The following is an 18,721-nucleotide window of genomic DNA, read 5'->3' on the forward strand; positions in this document are numbered from 1 at the left end:
GCATGTGAAAAATATGTTTCCCAAGCTGTGCTGGAAAATCCATCTTCAGTAAAGATAAGAGCTAAGACTTACTTTGTAACTGTTTTTGATAACCATGCCAAAGATAGGGAAAGAGAGAGAGCAGATAGAGGCTAGATACATTATGAAGGCATCTTCTAGAGGGCTTTTTGGGGTGTAGGAGCCAAGAATGTACCCCCTGCCCCCACCTTCCACCTTATTACTGTGACGCTTTGAGAATTTCTGCCACTTCTTCATTAATAGATCCATCATTTGTATTCATTGTATTCACTAATTTGTTATTCTTCAAATAGATTCATTAATTGTAAGGTTTTGGCGGATTTGCCCTTCAGGTGCAGCTTTGGTTTAATCACCTGAATTATTTGATTGAAGCTGTCTGGAGTGTGCAGGAGTTCTAATTTTTCTAACATTCATGCAAGACTCCCCTTTCTGCTGTGTAACACCTTTCTTGAAAACACCATTCTTAGGGACACAGCTCAGAATCACCTTTTATTTAGAGGTTTATTTGGCTGTCTGCCACTGTTGTATCTTGCCTATTTACATAGGACTGCTGTTTTTATTTTTTTATGTGGTCTAACTGCTTTTATCTTTTTATTAACTGATATAGTTTTTTTATGTGCCATTTTTCATCTTCATATTCTTTAACATACTTTCCTCAGTATTCAAACAAAGATAAGAATTTTCTTTGTGTATGTGCACACAATACAGTATAATAAATACCTATTTTATTAAGACCATTTTTTTAACTTGTAGCTGTTATACACATATGTTGTTTCTCATCCTTGTCACTTCCCTGTGAGATGACCAACTTGTTCTATATATAAAGTATTGCATTATTGAATGATTCAAAGATCAAAGTTTAGGTGAATGTCAACACTATTGGGGGTCCCAGTCCCTATAAGATTCCTGATTTAGGCTTTTCTTTTTAACTTACAAAAACCACTGGCACAGATCCTGTGTTGATCAATGTAAATGTACCAGTGGACTGCTGCCAGAAGTGGTGATCAAACAGATTTATTTGTGGTGCATCCTAACTGTCATGTGGCCTCAAGAAAAGTCATTTTGGTGGACTGAGCTAATGGAAAACTGATTCCTGCAGAAAGCAGGGACAATATTCTTCAGCAGTGACACAGTTAGAGTAAAGCATTACCTGTAGTGTAACTACAGTATAGTCCTTTTGGAGAGCCTCCAGCCTTCTGCCAGGAGGCTGTAATTTGTGAGCTGTTACAAGTGGACTGTATTCTAAAGAATGCAGACATTTGAAGAAAGGCAACTTCAGTGTAGTTCCGATGTCAGTTCTGAGATGGATTTATGAGATTACTATTGCTCAGTTATTTTAAGGCATATTTTTTTCAAGAGTGAGCAAAAGACAGTGTTTAAAGGTCTGCTTTAGCAGTGTGCTAAGTGTGATTAGAGGACTGTGCTTTTGTGTTATGAGTGGCATGGTTTCAGTAGTAATGGAATCTGAACAAATCATCTTGCAATTGATGTTTTCTAACTTTGTGCATTAAAAATATGGTTTAATAGGTGTGTGGTTAACAAGGTGTCTGTTGAAACCTGAGTGAAACAAATTTTTTGGTCTTAAAACTGTTGGTGTAGGGGAGGCCCCCAAGTGAAGTTACACAACTCTTTTGCCACCCCTTTGTATAACCTTTGGTTCACCAAAGCTGCTTATTTGTGCTGGAAAATCTCACACCCTAATTGTCCCCATGTTAACTTATGGAACTTTTGATTTGCTGGGTATTTTATTGAAGTAGATTCACTGATGTTGAACATAAACCTAAAAGAATCACATTCTTGAAATGTATGTTGTGATCCAAGATATGATATCATTATCACTGCAAAAGACAATTGCATGGAATCTATTGATTATTCTATTTTTCCTTCAATTCAGGGTAATGTTTTCTTCAGGAATTGGATTGATAGATTTGCAGTAGCATTTTCTTTCTCAATTGCTAAGAGATGAAAGCGTGTTGTTTTAGAAAACTTTTTGACAAATAGCTTCAGGACTGCAGAATATATTTAGGTATTAAGAAAAAATTAGTTCTGTTTAGTTTTAACTTAAACTTGCATTTGTTTCTTCAGGGTCACGATGAAGAAGCTGTTGTGGATATGGGCAAAATCAGCTCTACTATCAATACAAACTTTGAGAAAGAAGAACTAGAGAGTAAGTTTGACAGTTTTCTGTTTGTTTTCCTTACTGCTAAAAGGAATTGGAATTTTACAGCCAAGATGAAATTCTAGGAATAAATCACTGGTGGGCCCTTTTTATGGTGTGCCCTGTTTCCCTGTTTTTGTCTCTGTGCATGTTAATAAATACTCACTGCTATTCAAATATCACAAAAAAAAACCAAACCAAACACCAAAACAACCCCCAAAAAACCTTAAACAATTAAAAATGCATGAAACTTCTCAAGGAAAGCTTGCTTCTGAGATTGTAGGTTTGAAAAAATGATTGCTGTCAGTGAGTGATCTCCCAGCATGAATGATGTCAAGTTCTGCAGAATCAAAACTTGGGAAACGGGGGTCATAAGGGAGATGTTTATTTTGTTTTCTGCAAATTAAGTGTCATTCTGAGTGTGGTTACGCACTTTAAATACCAAGTGTCTGAACTGCTAGCAGTGCTTCTAGTCCCATAGTAAACTATGCAGTCTGCAGTCAGCTAAAGCATTATGGAACCCTGTTAGTCTTTGTTATCTTGACTCAGGATCCTGCATTTAGCAACAAAAATAGCATTAAGCTAGTTTCATGTCACAAAATCCAAAATTAGATACTTCATGTAGGATACTGAGTTGAAAAGGAAATAGATTGGGGTGAAGATTCATGGATGCCAGAGGAAAAAGCTACGGAGATCCAGTATTAAAAATCTTGTTTATTCACCTTTCACATAGCATGTTCTGGAGCCTAATTAACATTTGCAAAATGCTAGACGATTATCAGTAGATTCAGTATTTCCTGACACCCTACTGCTTCCGAACACTGGAGGGCCATTATAGCACCAATTTCTAGCTGAGAAAAGTTGATTTAGGTTGCTGTCACATCTTCTTATTACACTTTGTTGTGATTGAAGTTGTTTGTTGCTGTTGTAGTCATATTCTTGAATTGTTCCCTTCAGCCTGTTACTGTTTGCTGTGTTTTACTGATACTTTTGTTTGTCTTGACTATATGTACCCTAAGCCTGGTTAAGTATCTTAAGCCAGCAGATAGCGTAACGGTCCTAACACAGGAGAATAGTAAGAAAGATCTCAGCAGCTGAGCACCCCAAATCTATTTGCCACACAGATGGATGTGTACCAGTGCTGAGCAGAGGAAGGAAATGTGAATGTGAGCCTGAGAGGTACAGTGGTGGAGCCTGCAGCAATGCCAGTTTAGATAGGGTTGAGCTGTGGTGAAACCACTGCTGTGTCTGTTTCTAGAGTTAAATCTTCAGTGCATATTTAAGCTGTCTTCCTCCTTCATTCCTTCTCTTGCTTTTGTCTGGGAGAACCCAGAAAAAGAATGTGTGTGGTATGCAGGAAGGCAGGGGTTAAGGGGAAGCAGGCATTCAGCTTGAGTAGTGTGCCATGCAGCAGCATGAACAGCTGTAATACCTCAGATACCAAGAATGACATGGGAACTTCCAGCCCGAGCACTTCCCCAGGCTCTTCTGTAGCATGTTTGCAGGAGTGCTTCAGCTAATACAACACTGTACTTGCATAAGATTCTGGATGGGAAGGCAGGGGGTTCAGGCTGCTAGGGGCAGTTTAAACATTTGTATTGCTGACTATGGCAAATACCTATCTTAAGGTGAAACTGAGACTAATGTTTCATGAACAACTGAATCAACAGCTGTTGCAAGGAGGAGATGAGATTTTGCTGTCTTTACCTTGTTCTTAGCCATGCGGCCTTATGTTTCCTCTGGCCACCTCTCTTTGATGTGACCCAGACAGGGGTTATAGAGAGGTTAAATAATAAGTTATCTAACAAGAAAAATGTATTTCAGTAGGTTTATTGCATATTGGCTTCAGATAGGCTCATATTTTTACCCGTAAGTGCAAATTATTTTTGGTGATGACTTTTTAGTATCTTACATATTTGTAAGAAAATAGTTCCTTTTTTTTTTTTTTCCTTAATGGTAGAGAGGGGAAGGGAGGGATGGCATGTATTTTGACTTTGTCAGTGGAAACTGTTCCAACGTAAGAACAAGAGGTCTTTCCTGTGCAGAAGAGAAAGGTATGTAAGTAGTTCTTTATGACTCTTGGTTATCTTCACTGGGTTTCACCAGAAGAGATTCTTTAGATTCAGGTTGTTCTAAAGGATAAATTCATGTGAATTTACAGCTGTTTGTTGATGAGATCATTATTTATAAAGTAGATAAGTGGGAATTTGGGGTATTGTTTTTAATTAAAGTCTTACAAAGGGAGAATTGGAATTGTTGTCTTCAAGCAGTAAGAAACCTCTGGATAGTGTTAGTTTTCATTACTAACTTGTGCATGTTGTCTTGTAGGCTTAGGAGGACCTGTAGTCAAGCATTGGGTATTGTAAGTATGTTAAGAACCGAAGCTGTTTCAGTCCAGTCTTCCAACTAGTTTTTCTCATGACTTAAAAAGGAGTTCAAGGAGTTTGGAACCTTTCCAGAAGTGTGTGTTGCTTTATTTTCAAGGAGAGGCAGCTCTGTTATGATGAGAGGCATCCTTCCACATGGCAGGGGGGTTGGAACTAGATGGTTTTAAGGTCCTGTCCAGCCCTAACCATTCTGCGATTCTATGGGAAGCACCAAATCTTTAAGAACCAGAATGGACAGATGATACTTAACTCTTTAAAGCCTGTACAAACTAATGTTAATTGGTTTGATGCTGTAGAAGGCATAATTTTGCTACTAATACTATAGCAATTTTTTCTTGGTGGTGTTAGTATCTGGCTGCTTTCTGGAATTTTTATGATGAAATATTAATGGAAAGAAGGCCAGATGCTAAAGGGGAAAATAGGTTTTGGAGCCAGGGGTCTCAAGTTCTGCATTCTATTTATAGTGGCTGGGAAAGTGTGATGCAGATTGGGAGCAACAGTGTTTTGGTTTGAAAGGTTAGGCACAGGCTACTTATTTCATAACTCTCTTCCTCTAAGAGAGATGGATGGAGATGGTAATCTGCAGTTGTGGGCAGACTGCTTGTATACTAAAGAAAGGTACTGCTCTTTACTGAAGCTCCAAGACCTTACTTTGAAATAGCAAATGTCAGTTTACAGAAGGGCTAGAGAAGGGAATAACATCTTAAAATAACAGTTTTAAGAGTACCTAATGTTCTTAACTTGATGCCAGACTCTGAGATGCAATGAATGAGATTAATAACAAAGGTAGGAGTTGGAAGTAAGGCAAGAATATTAATGGCAGAAGTGTTTCATGCCATCTTATAAAAGGCATTTAGTGTTAAGAACCATGTTTACGAAAAGCTCTCTTAAATCAGAGTTGATGTTTGGCTTTATATTACCATATTCCCAAGATCTGTTGTTTTAAATATGTAGCTAATTTTCCACCTTGTTTTAAGGATGTGTTTACTAGATGCAGTTAAAAGTAAAAAGGTTATATTTTGTTACTCTTAGCAGACCAGTTACACACTTAGCAGAGATAAGGATTTTACACTTAACAGAAGTCTTGTTCCAGAAACAATCTGAGGTCAGTTTTCTATGGCATAAATCCAAGAACCAGTTTTCAAGAATTAAGATGATTTATTAGTAGCTACTTGACTCTCACACTATCGTGTTGCAGGTGTATGTAGTGTTTACATTTCAAGTGACCCTACGATACCTTGATGGTTAGAGCCTTATATTTCCTTTAAGAAAACAGTAGTGCACTTCAATTGATCTTAGTTGATAAGGACAGGTAATTAATTTGTTTTGTTTTTTTTTTTAACCTCTAGAAGTGGAAATTGTATGTCTAAGTGGAAAACCTACTTTGCAAGTGTTCTGCAATTTAATGTGTCATGAGTAGTATGAAATTGTTTCAGTATTATGAAAGCTTCGGAGAACTAAGAAAACTTACATGTTGACTTGTGGTAGAATGTACTGCTAAGACTTTCAGTTTTGAGGTGCCAGATTTAGTATTCTACCCTTTAAATGCATCTAAATTGTAACTGTTCAAAACTCCATGAATAGTTCCTATAAATCTTGTAAGAAAATGTTGTACAGGAGCAGGTGAACACAAGTAATGCAACAGGACATTACAGCTGCTGGCACTTGAAGACTGTGCTTAGTATTTATGTTCTGTCATAGACTGTACTAATTTAGACAGTGCAGAACAGGTTTCTTATCGTTATCAAACTACAGAATGAATATTTGAACCTTTAAGAGACCCCCTTAATGGTCTAGAAAAGAGCCATGTTTAGCAGAGAAAAGAATATTGAAATGCTATTTCTTGTTAAGTTGTATTTTTTATGTGGTCAAAAAAGTTGAAAAATATGTGCAGCTGCTTCTGAAAGCAAAGATAATTTGGGATGGTCATTAATGATTCTTGCAGACCACCTTTAATCCAGTGAATTGGAAAGATCATCTTGCCTGCTTCTCAGTTTGAGTTGAATTGAGAGCCAGCAAACCCGTATCTGTTAAGATACAGTAGAGTTAGGTATATGAGGCATGCTCCAAGTCATGTGCAACTTGAACAAAATGTTCACTTGCACTAGTTGTGGTGGTAGCTGGTGTAGGATAAATTGTTTTGCCCTTATCATTCAGAAATAAATGTTACCTCTGGTCAGTCCTTCTCTAGAAGTCACAAAAACAGAGGATGTGTTCCTTGTATGATTTGTAATGCAGTCTCGATTAAGTGTTTGGAATTAGGCTTGCACTGCTGCACCTTCATCACGTGTTGAAAATTTAGTCATTGTTTTTTGCTATGGGAGTCCTGCATTATACAGTTCACAGGTAAAATTCCTTAGGACTTTGTATCCTATTAATTTAACACAGTTTTCACCTAATCATTAGGGTTGGAAGGGTCTTTTGGAGATCATCTAGTCCAACCCCCCAAACTCAATAGGGCACCCCAGTGTCTAGACACAATTTTCAGTGTTGATGTGTTGTATGTTTTGGAGGCAGGGGGTTATTTCTGATTTCTAGAACATTCTTTTTGGAAGTTGCTTCTGATTTTGCCCAACACAGTACTTCAAAAGTACTATAATTTTTTTAACTTTTATTTGCATGTTAAATTACTTGCATATCACTGGAAGGACATACTATAAGCTCCTGACAAGTGAAGCTTAATAGAAGTTACTTGAAATAAGAGACTTTTAAACATTTTTACGTTATGAGATGGTAACCTAACAGTAGCCGAGTATAAAAAACATAGACTAGTGCACCCCAAAATTCGTATTCTTTAGCTAGATAATAATTGTATAAGCTTTAAAAAAATAGCAGTTTTGATAATAGTGTTCCCCTCATCTTTGAGGGGAATTACTTCTTCTTATTGAAACAGATCTTAGCAAGTGTCCTTGAGACACTTGATTATTTCTTATTTGGGGAACAGTCCCAACAGCTAAAAAGCCCTTCTGCACCCCAGTTGATGAATGGCTGTTGACAGGATGTTTTAGCATGCTAAAGAAGATAATAGCCAACTTCACAATCTTTGACTGAGTTGGGACTGAGTAGTATTCTTCATACTGAAACTAAGTCAACAGTTTTGTATCTATTGTAACTAATTATTTAGAATAACAATAGTATCACTATTTTTATTTTTGCTTTAAAGACAGTGTATGTATGTTATATAAATCATTGTGGTGTGATTTTTCTGTTCTGCTCTAAGGAAAATATTCTCGGAGAAGAAAGCTTTTGTCCTAGCTTTCCCCCCCCCTTTATTATTTTGAAATGTAACGTTTCTGTTCTGACATCATCAGGAATTTTATAAAAAGGTAACTAACTGCAGTTTTATAACCTGAAACATACATAAAACTGTTAGGTAGTATGATCATAAAACTGAAGGCTTAATTGGAAGACCAAGATCATATTAAAACAGCTTATATTCACTTTTACGGCATTCATTTCTTAGAAAATAATTTTACTGTTTCTTAGATGTTTTGTGTGAGAGAAGTTCGTAAAATAAGCTGTTTATTTTGAAATACTTGGTTTGTCTCGCACAAAGAGCTTTTGTATGAGTATTAAATTGTACATTTGATTGCAGTTGAATTGGGCTAATAAATTGCATAGAGCTTACTTTTATGTGTGCAAGTATTTTCTGTAATGTAATGGAACCTAATCCCAAGGCATGACATGATGAGAGATTTCAAATGCTTCCTACTAGGGTAACGTATCTGGGGATGTGAGTTAGAAGCTATTTGAATAGCTGCTTCCCCCCCCCCCGCCATTTTGTGGTCTTCAGGAACAGATTAGGATCTCCACGGATACTCAGTTGTTTTTTTTTTTCCTACTGGAAAGCTCCATGCTGGATGAGATAGATGATGACATTAAATGAATAAAAAACTTTATAATAAAATAAGTGATTTATCTTCAAATTATTATTTGAAGATTTTTGAAAAAGTGGTAGTTATTGCCACTATGTTTTTTGTCTTCAGCAGTCTATTTGTAACTTATGGAGATGATGGAATTGGACTCTTTCTGGAGGTGCACAGTGAAAAGGCAAAAGGGCACCACATAGAAAATAGAATATTAGAATTGCTGCTTGGATATTAAGATATTTGTTTCATGTACTGTGGTGTTATATGTTGAAATAGGTTGCCCAGAGAGGCTAAAGAGTATCTGTCCTTACAGATACTCAGAGCTTGGTTGGTTGTCATCCTGACCAACCTGATCAAAAAGATGGCTTCAGCTTTGAAGTTTGCTATACTTTGAGCAAGATCAGGCCAGAAAGCCCACCTTCAGATGTCCCTTACAACTGTAGTTAATATATGATCTCTGCCTTTCAAATTTCTAACAGGATTTGAGAATTCATGTACATATTGGTTTTCTTTGCGCTCTTTTGTTAACATGGGAAGAATGGTCTTCTGTGAAGCTTTAAAGGTGTCCAGCTAATAAAATGATGATTGGAAAAATGAAAGTTCTGTGTGGAATTGTATTTAGAGGGTTGCCACATCACAGCAGTTTTCAGATACATGGTTTTGATCTCTCTCAGACTTTAGAAGTCTTCTATTACTGTTTTCTTAGGGGCCTTGGGGATAAATCAGGGATCTTAGAACATTTTCTATTCTGCCTTTTTTATAGGACTTGATATGAACTGACTTTTGGAGTAAGACCAACCATGTGATAGAGCATGCTCCTAGCATTAAAATTTGTTTCATACTGGTAAGGCCCTTAAGTAGTAAATACTCTTGGTGGATTTGAACAGCTAAGCTTGGATAAAGTCATGTTAGATTAAAATGAACAACTATCTCTTGAGATTTGTATTACTAAATTTAGTATCAGGCTGTTTACGAATTCTGTTAGTTATTGGTTTAAAGTAATTCTGTAACAAGCTTTGCTAGAGAGTGGTATTGTGGCACAGATTTTCGTGTGAATAAAGCTTTGAAGGTCATATAATTTCAAGCTTTTAGAAACTTTATTCAAGTGAAAGGTTCTGTTCTTTTTCAGAACACTAATGCTAGTAATATGAATTCCAGGCTTTTTAGAGTTAACTTGTTCTCTGTTGCTCTTGTATTACTTGCCTTTCTGGCTTTCTGTGGCCAGGGTGAAGGGCTGTAAGGTGTCAGTTTTCTTGCCAAGTTCATTGGGAATCAGAGGGTGGGAAAAAAATTCCTTGGTTTTTGTTTTGTTTTGATTTTCCTTGTAAATTGTGTTTGTAAGTAAACATTATCTGCATCTGCGAGCATTAATAAATGCCTTGTCTGAAAAATGAAACTTACGGGAACACACGCCTACTCAATACAGCTGTCTTTATTCTTAGAGGGCTTTTCAGTACTTTGCTTTGTGTAATTAGAATGAAGATTAAGCTTGTCCCAACTTTTATTATGCGGTTTTGCCCTGCCTTTCCTAGTTGCATATATCTGAGATGTTTGTGGGTAATCATGGTAGTATACTGAACAGCAGTAGGTTTGGATTTTGTATGTAGTAGTGGAGATATCTGTTTATGCATGTCCATGGTGCCAAAAAAGAGGTCTTTTTCTTAGGGAACAGCTGATGCCCTCATAAGTTGTTTGCAATAGCCAAACTTTTCTGGGTTACTCTTGTGTACTGACACGCCCTATGCTTGCTCTGACAAAGAAAACAAAAATAATAATTCCGCAGCTCTTTTTCATCATCAAGTTGTTTTTTTGAAGTTATTCTGGTATTATTACATTGGATTGTGATCATTTTACTTAATAACAGCTGAAAATCATCGTGTTTGTCAGCACTTTACATTAGACCCAAAATACAGTTGCAGATATAGCAGTCTGGTCACTTTGCATATACAGAAGTGATTGGGGGAAGGTATTCTTGGTTCACATTTGCTTGCAAGACAGTGTCTACCTGAGGAAATAGCTATTCACAGGTTCACTTCTGGGCAGCATGGGCACAGAAGGGTAGGATAACCTGTCTTTGTCCTGGGGTAGTGAGAAGGCACTTACTTTCAAGTTTCCTTCTAGAGCTGAAAGTAATACCGAATGTTATGGACTGGCTGCCCAGGCTGAGGGCTAAGTTGGAAGAACCTACTAAGTTAAGTGTGCCTTGGAGTAGCTGGGAGACATCTGGACATAGTAACAGCTGAGAGGCCAGAGCATTTTGGGTAGGAAAGCAATTTGCTATGGTCACAGGTTGTCTGAAAACATATTTGTTCTGTTGCTAATTTCAGCTCTGTTTTCCTTAGCTTTTTTCCTTCTGTTTGCAACATACCTGTTCCTCCCCAAAATTTTCTACTTAAAATAATGTTCAGTCAGACTGCTGTTTTGCTAAAGGACATAAACTTCTTGTTTCCTTGTTCCACCTCTCCTCCATGCGGCAACATGGTCCTTGAATATGAAGATGATTACACAATTACAAGGGCTAATTTTTACAATAACAGGATGAATTGCTTAAGGTGGAGGCCCTTGAGAAAAAGATTGTATGGGATTTTTATTTGTTCTGCAGTACAGAAAGCAATGTGGGATTTTCGTCTTAATTTATGGGAACAGCCAAGAGACTGAAATACGGAAGTCCGTCTGATTTTTCAGGATGTAAAACATTGAACAATTTCAGAAACTCCTGAAATTTTCTAGAAGGTAATTGTCTGCAAGTTTTTCGTGTGATGATCAAAACATACACTTAAAACAGTCTTAATAAGACTATTTTAAGGAGTCTGATAATATAAAATTCTAGAAATACATTTGAGTTTCTCTTGGGAAGAAAAGAGTTCCTGCAAAAAATAAAACACTTTGACAAATAAAACTGTGTATGTATAACTATATATACAAGTTTAATACTTGGTAATTCAGTATGTAAAACAAAAATCCTAACAGGGATGATAACATTTGCAGTGAGTGGTGGGTCACTCGGTTGCACCCGGCAGCTTTGAGTGGGCTGTGGTGAGTAATGCATTGAATATTTTAACCTAGTGCTTTTGCTTTCCCTATACATAAGATTATTTTATCATGATGACATCAGTAATGTGACCATTGTTAATGGTGCCAGCTAGTCATATTATGTATCAAGTGCACTGATTTATGTTTAGGTGTCACTTTTGTGCTGCTTTTCCAGGAATTGCATTGTGCATAGTAACTGCAGAGGGTGAAGGTCAGGCTGCCTTGGCAGGGGGTGCATTGTGTTGTCAGAAGAATCTCACAGAAGAAAAGTCTCTGCCTATGAAAAGCACTGATGAATGCTTCAGCAAATTGATATCTTTTCCACTCTTACATGCAAAGTGATAGCTTTTAAATGACCTAATTTTTCATATTTGGTCATAGTGCCAATCATCTCTAATTAAAAACTAGTGTTGGAAGTCTGTCAAGAATCAGCTGTTTGTAATTTGAAAAAGAATCTTGACCAAATTAATGAAATGTTGAACTTACTCATGCATTATGATGATCCAGAGGAGGGCCACAAAATTGATCAGAGGGGTGGAGAGCTGTTCTCTCCATCTCTCTACAGTGAGAGAGCTGTTCTCCAGGTTGTTCAGCCTGGAGAAGACTCCAGGGACACCTTATTGCTGCCTTCCAGTATTTAAGGGGCCTATAAGAATGATGGGGAAAGACTTTTTTGCAGGGTCTGTTGTGACAGGACAAGGGGCGATGGCATTAGGCTAAAAGAGGGGAGATGCAGACTGGATGTGGGGAAAAAATTCTTTGCAGTGAGGATGATAAAATACTGGAACAGGTTGCCCAAAGAGGTGGTGGATGCATCGTCCCTGGAGACATTCAAGGCTAGGCTGGATGTGGTTCTGGGCCACCTGGTCTAGTTGGAGATGCCCATGCTCATTGCAGAGGGGTTGGACTAGGTGACCTTTCATGTTCTCTTCCAGCCCAAACAATTCTGCAATTCTGTGATTATTACTGAAATTTGCTTTTTGTGTATCTTGGGGTTTAGAGATTGTTTTACTGGAAAAAAGTTTCTCCGACAGACTTTTACGGTAACGGACATATTACCACCTCTTTTTTTCTTTAAGGCTCTGTAATCACCTGGTTTTTTTTTTTTCAGTATCATTAATCTAATGTATGTGGTGTGCAGTCACAAGTTCTGGAGCCCCAGGACTTGTCTTCTGTAAATCTGCTGAATTTGCATCTCTCTAAGAGCTGGAAACCCACTTCCTTTTCCTCTTTTTTTTTAATGTCAGTTTTCTGTGATAACTCTTCTACAGTATGAAACAAAGTATTTAGTGTTAACTCCAGGCTTATAGTTAATATGTCTCTTCCTGAGATTGTTTGTTTAAAAGGGAGTTGAAAAGGTTATTGTATGTCCTAACTCCGTTACAGGAAACATGGTAGTAATATGTCCATAACAGTCTGCTGATGGATTTCTTTTACTAAGTTGTTGATGCATTGCCTTAATGTAAAAGGTCAAAGAAAACCCAAGATGTTCAAAGTATACATTTCAAATAGTAGTATGTATTAATTTGAGAATGTGCTCCCTAAATTTATTAAAAAATTCTAGAATAGAATAGAAACCCCCTGCCCCCCCCCCCCCCCGACCTTCTCTATAAGTTATTTGATATTTTGGCATACGTTTCCAAGTACAAGTTCCTTTTAAGCTCCCAAACTAATACTAAACAGTTTAGTTGAACATCAGGTTCACCTAGGTGTGCCCTATGCTGCTTCAAGAAATACTGGCACTTCATTCAAGCAGAGAGAATTCCTTGCAGACTCTAAATAGTGGGTAATTTCTTAATGAAGTTCATAAACTGAACGAGGAGGTTACATCTTGCCATTATAAGGGCTATCCTGGTATGAATCCATTCAAACAAGGGGGGTATTATGTGATTTCTCTACAGTGCTCTGGTGTTTATCAGGTAGTTTCTTTCGGTGTTACAGGTCAAGCTTGTGTTTCTATATTACTAGTTTCACAACTAAATTCTTAAATTGAGCCATGTTTTTATTCAGTTTATTGGGGATGAGTATAGCACCAGTTCCTTGGCACTGGGGTAAAACAGAAAGGAAATGATAATATTGGTTCACTAAAGGTAATTTTGCCAAGTGCTTTTGGGTTTCGTTTTTGGCAAACTCTTTCTTTTTTACTGAATTTTGGCAGGAGGTGTTTTTTTGTTTAATTGCTTCCTTTTAAACTTTCTTGAAAAGGCCACAGAGCTGTGTATATTGGAGTTCACGTCCCATTTGGAAAGCAGGGCCGTCGACGGCACAGACATCGTGGGCACAGGCATCACAAAAGAAAAAAAGAAAAAGAAACTGATAGAGAGGATGGCAGAGAATCTCCATCGTATGGTAAAAAATCTGTTGTGTCAGTTCTTCATGTCTTCTGAAAATGATGCTGTAGTAGCTACTCTGTGCTTAAATGGTGTCTGTTTTTGCTGTTTCTTATTCTCACTAAAGTTAATGTCCTTGTGTGTACAATCAGGCAAGGATTTTATGGTTGTGTTTTATCTAATTCATAAGTTGTTGGACTTGTTCCAGCTGTCTGCATAAATGTTCATCAGCCTGTACTGATTAGGTTAGACTAGAGCTTCATAATACTCATCTGTAGCATAAAAATGTGTTTAAATTAGACATCTTTATTCAGATTATGTAGTCTTGTATTATTCTTCCTCTGTCACTCAAGATTTTTGAAAGTATGAATATAGCTGCAAAGCAGCATTTGCCATAGTAATTTGATTAGTGAGCTATTAAAATATTTATTTCAGTCTTCTTATTGTTCTGTCTGCTAAGTTTTAGTTTTCGACACCACCCCCCAGCCCACCCCTAATCCTCAAGATATGACAATTTTATCATATTCTCTGAAATCAAATTATTTGGCAGTACTCTTAGTAGTTTTTCTTCAGGACCTCAAATCGTCTTTGAATCCTAGAGTGGAGAATGGGAGAGTTATAGTACAATGTTCCATCAAATGTGGAGCTTCAAATGCAGACACCATGCTGTTCACTGTCACTTTTCTATGACTAGAGCCATGTTCTTCATAGAATAGTTAGGGTTGGAAAGGACTGTAAGATCATCTAGTTCCAATTCCCCTGCCATGGGTAGGGGCGCCTCACACTAAACCATGCCACCGTTCAGATACTGGAAGGCTGCTATGAGGTCTCCATGCAGCCTTCTCTTCTCCAGGCTGAACAGCCCCAACTTTCTCAGCCCGTCTTTGTATGGGAGGTGCTCCAGTCCCCTGATCATCCTCATGGCCCTCCTCTGGACTTGTTCCAACAGTTCCATGTCCTTTTTATGTTGAGGACACCAGAACTGCACACAATACTCCAGGTGAGGTCTCACGAGAGCAGAGTAGAGGGGCAGGATCACCTCCTTTGACCTGCTGGTCACGCTCCTTTTGATGCAGCCCAGGATACGGTTGGCTTTCTGGACTGTGAGCGCACACTACCGGCTCATGTTAATTTTCTCATCGACCAACATCCCCAAGTCCTTCTCCGCAGGTCATGGGATCAGTTTGCCTGAAACTAAGGAGTTTTCAAATCTGAATGCTTTGACAAGTCTGCTTTCACCATTCGTCTACAGTTCTTATTTTTTTGTCCATCTTCAAAACTTCCCCTCCCAAATACAAATTGTTATCATTTGATCTTATGTTTGTAGGAACAATCAGCTGTAGAACTTAATTGATAATGAATGTTGTTTGTATTGAAGAACTCATTTCAGAACTGAATCTCCTCCCTTTAGTTAGCGTCTACAGCACAGTGGTTTCATTTATTCTGTTCTCAAAGTGAAAACAAGATTTCTAGCACTTCAGTATATTAAAGTTTTCACTTTTAACGAATTTTGCTGTTGATGTTTATTTTCATATTGTTAATCTATAGGAGGTGTAAAAGTACTTATGTTACATAAACACAATTTTCCAGATGTTTTCAGAAACAATGAAAAATTTTAAAAGGGCCTCCTTTTAAAGAGTTATCCACATTTCTTTTGTTCCTATTCCATCTTGAAGACAATATCACACTACATATTTCTAACTGAGAGCAGGAGATTTAACTGTTAAATGGTGTTTCTTGCATAATAGAAGTATGACTTCATTTAATTGTTCAGTTTCTCCTTTTCTTCAAGACACGCCATCCCAACGAGTGCAGTTTATCTTGGGTACTGAAGATGATGATGAACACATTCCCCATGATCTCTTCACTGAAATGGATGAACTTTGCTTCAGGGATGGAGAAGAATATGAATGGAAAGAAACTGCTAGGTATGCTAGATGTAGATTGTTTCAAAGTATATCTATCTTTTCCTGGTTTTTATTTAAAGAGCTGCAAACTAGGTCTAGGTTTGAACTCTAAGAGCTGTCTCAATTTATGCTTAGCAAAACAAAACTATCATTCTTGTTCTCCAACTCTGGAAGGAGTATGGTTTCAGTATGGTTTCCCAAGAGATCCTCAGTCTTATGGGTGCTGTGTTGACTTTCCTGAAACTGATCATGCCAGGCACTGTGAAAGGTACAATTGTGTTCAGGTATAAATACAGGTATTCAGCCATGGAGCACAGTATCTGCAATCTCAGAAAGCTATTTGCTCTATTATTGCTGATATATTAGAACTGGGTATTTCCGTACGTTCTTGGGTAGTATTTGATTAATTTTTTGTATGAACATTACAGCCACAATTATTTTTTGCTTCTATTGGTCAAGTAGCTTCCTTCTACATACATGTATTAGTAAGTTTTTCTGCATTCAGTACTTCTCATTACTGTATTGCATGGTGACTTTTGCAGAAGTTCAATTTATATAGTACCTGTGAGTCAGGATCAGTATCAATTTACAGTTACACATATTAGTATTACCTAGCTCTTTGGTGCCTAACATAGCACCCTCGGAGGCTTAAGCATGGTATTGTGTTGTTTCAGACAGCTTTCCTAAAATACCAAAGAAATTGAGGTATGGAAATTAAGTAATAAAGGCACAAGCCCACACTGTTCACAGGAACTTGTGAATAAAAGGTATTGTTCAAACCAAAAGAAACAAAATGGGCAAAATCTGAAACAGTGCGGTTAAAAAGCCTGATAAGATATTGTGGCTGTCAGTCATTTGGGACGTCTTAAAATATGAAAGCTGGTAGGAGCTGATGGGATTTTCTGTTCCTTGTCATATGGAGCCACAGGGAAGAGTGGGATTGATTGCCAAATTGTGGGTCTTCCAGGAGAAATACAAATATGTGTATGTGTTTCAGGTGGCTGAAATTTGAAGAGGATGTTGAAGATGGTGGTGATAGATGGAGCAAACCTTATGTAGCAACTCTGTCTCTGCACAGTCTCTTTGAACTGCGAAGCTGTATTCTGAATGGGACGGTCATGTTGGACATGAGAGCAAGCACATTAGATGAGATAGCAGGTTGAAGCAACACTTTTTACAACTTTATTCCTAAATTTTAATCTATAACTTGATATGTTTTTACAGTGTCTTTATATGTTCTTGAAAATCCTGTATTGAAGAAACAGGTATGTGCATGCTTACTGCAGTTTTCTTCATCTGGTCCTACAAATTTTACTCACAAGGAACTACACTGCATGAGTAGGACCTCCTTTGTTACATAGTTTGGGATGAGGCCCAGAATTTCTCTGTATGTTCTACTTCCTGAATGTGTTTTTTCATCTGTGTTTCTACAGATGAAATGTAAATATCTGCTAGAGTATTTTAGGACTTATTTGAGCACTTTAGTACCGAAATTATTGATCATAATTTGGGTGATGTTAACTTGATGCCTTTAGTGCAGTTGACTGTTGCACATCTGGGTTTTGTTTGGTTTTCCATCTTTTTAAGGTGAGCAGAAATAAATTTTGTATGTGTTGTTTGATCTACTATGTTGGGTGTCCTCACTAGTCAATACATGGTCATTTTGGATATTATAAAATCAGATTTGAAGACTTTTTAATATAAATAAAAATTGGCACAGACACAAATACAATCTGCTTAGCCTGTGGGTGTTTAAACTAGTTTCTCATAATTTTCATGGTATCTTTTGCTGCAGGTACCACACAGTGGAATGCCTTCTTGGGAATCACACTAGGCTTAGGGCTGACCAACATGTATGTGAAGGACAGGGTGTTTTGGCATTAAAAACTCTGGCAGTGCTTGAAATGTTTTCTTGTTTTATCTTGAAGTCTTTGAAATTCACTCAGGATATTTATATTCCCTTCCTATTTTCCTGACTTTAGTGAGCAAGAGTGTTCAATACATGCTTTTAAAAAGTAATGTTTTGGTTTAATTAATTTCTTAAATTAATAAAAATGACAACAAAAAAGGCAGCTATAAAATCATCCAAACATGCAAGCTTTCTTTTCTACTGTGAGCATATTGCTTTCCCTTCTGAAACCTGATGTTTGACAGCTGAGTAGTTAGTTTTGATGATGTTAGTAGCTTTTGTTTCACACTACTTTTGAAGCATGTGAATCCCATGATATTTGGTAGAGAGCTTCAAGAACATAATGCATCTGAAGATGATGGAGGAGTTAAGCAGTTCATCTCATTCTTTAATAGCTTTCACTTTTATATAGTTGTATACTTTCAAAATAGGGAACACCAGGTTAGGACTGTCTTAAGTATGTTCTTCATTGTGTTTCTGTCTCTGTGTGTTCATTTTCTAGTGAAGGGTTGTTTAATACACAGATGTGTTTTTTGGAAAAGGAGTCACTGTTGAAAGTTGAAATAAATGACAGTGGACTATAAAATAAGTAACTTATTTCTTAAAATGATGCTACTAGCAAATTTTGTCTTGGATCTGCATGTTGTGCTTTCCTTAACCTCACATTTGCTTGTTTAGTGAAATCTTTGAAAATTTCCTGTGGATTCTTGAAGATGACTTTGCTAAAGAAAATACTTTTTAAATAGATTGCTTTTTTTTTTTTAAATTTTAATTATTATTTGATGTAACTGCACTGCTTGAATGTAGTGGACAAGTGATTTGATAATTTTTGCTGTTATTATACAGATATGGTTTTGGACAACATGATTGCCTCTGGCCAGCTGGATGAATCCATAAGGGAAAACGTGAGACAGGCTCTTCTGAAGAGGCACCATCATCAGAATGAGAAAAAGTTCAGCAATCGGATTCCCCTGGTTCGGTCTTTTGCAGATATAGGCAAGAAACATTCTGACCCTCACTTGCTTGAAAGAAATGGTGAGAGAAGTTGTAGCATCCAGTTTGTTCTAACGTGTTAAATAATGTTCGCAATGGGAGATGAAGGAAAACTCA

General features: G+C 37.2%; 1 protein-coding gene across 8 annotated transcripts in view; it reads left to right on the top strand.

The window, feature by feature from the left end:
* Nucleotides 1–18,721, top strand: part of SLC4A7 (solute carrier family 4 member 7) — an 84,877-nt gene that overhangs the window by 32,573 nt on the left and 33,583 nt on the right. For 7 of the 8 annotated variants that reach the window (XM_057424815.1, XM_057424818.1, XM_057424816.1 and 4 more), the window contains exons 2-6: nt 2,104–2,185; nt 13,671–13,814; nt 15,588–15,723; nt 16,700–16,860; nt 18,458–18,646. In XM_057424815.1, coding sequence (XP_057280798.1) covers nt 2,104–2,185; nt 13,671–13,814; nt 15,588–15,723; nt 16,700–16,860; nt 18,458–18,646 — 712 coding nt within the window. The remainder of the gene's footprint in view (nt 1–2,103; nt 2,186–13,670; nt 13,815–15,587; nt 15,724–16,699; nt 16,861–18,457; nt 18,647–18,721) is intronic. The other variant, XM_057424821.1, reaches the window with a different exon arrangement.

Source organism: Pezoporus wallicus, unplaced genomic scaffold (genome assembly GCF_028554395.1).
Source record: "Pezoporus wallicus isolate ANWC-B61680 ecotype Strahan unplaced genomic scaffold, APGP_CSIRO_Pwel_v1 contig_3181, whole genome shotgun sequence".
In the NCBI taxonomy this organism is placed as follows: Eukaryota; Metazoa; Chordata; class Aves; order Psittaciformes; family Psittacidae; genus Pezoporus; species Pezoporus wallicus.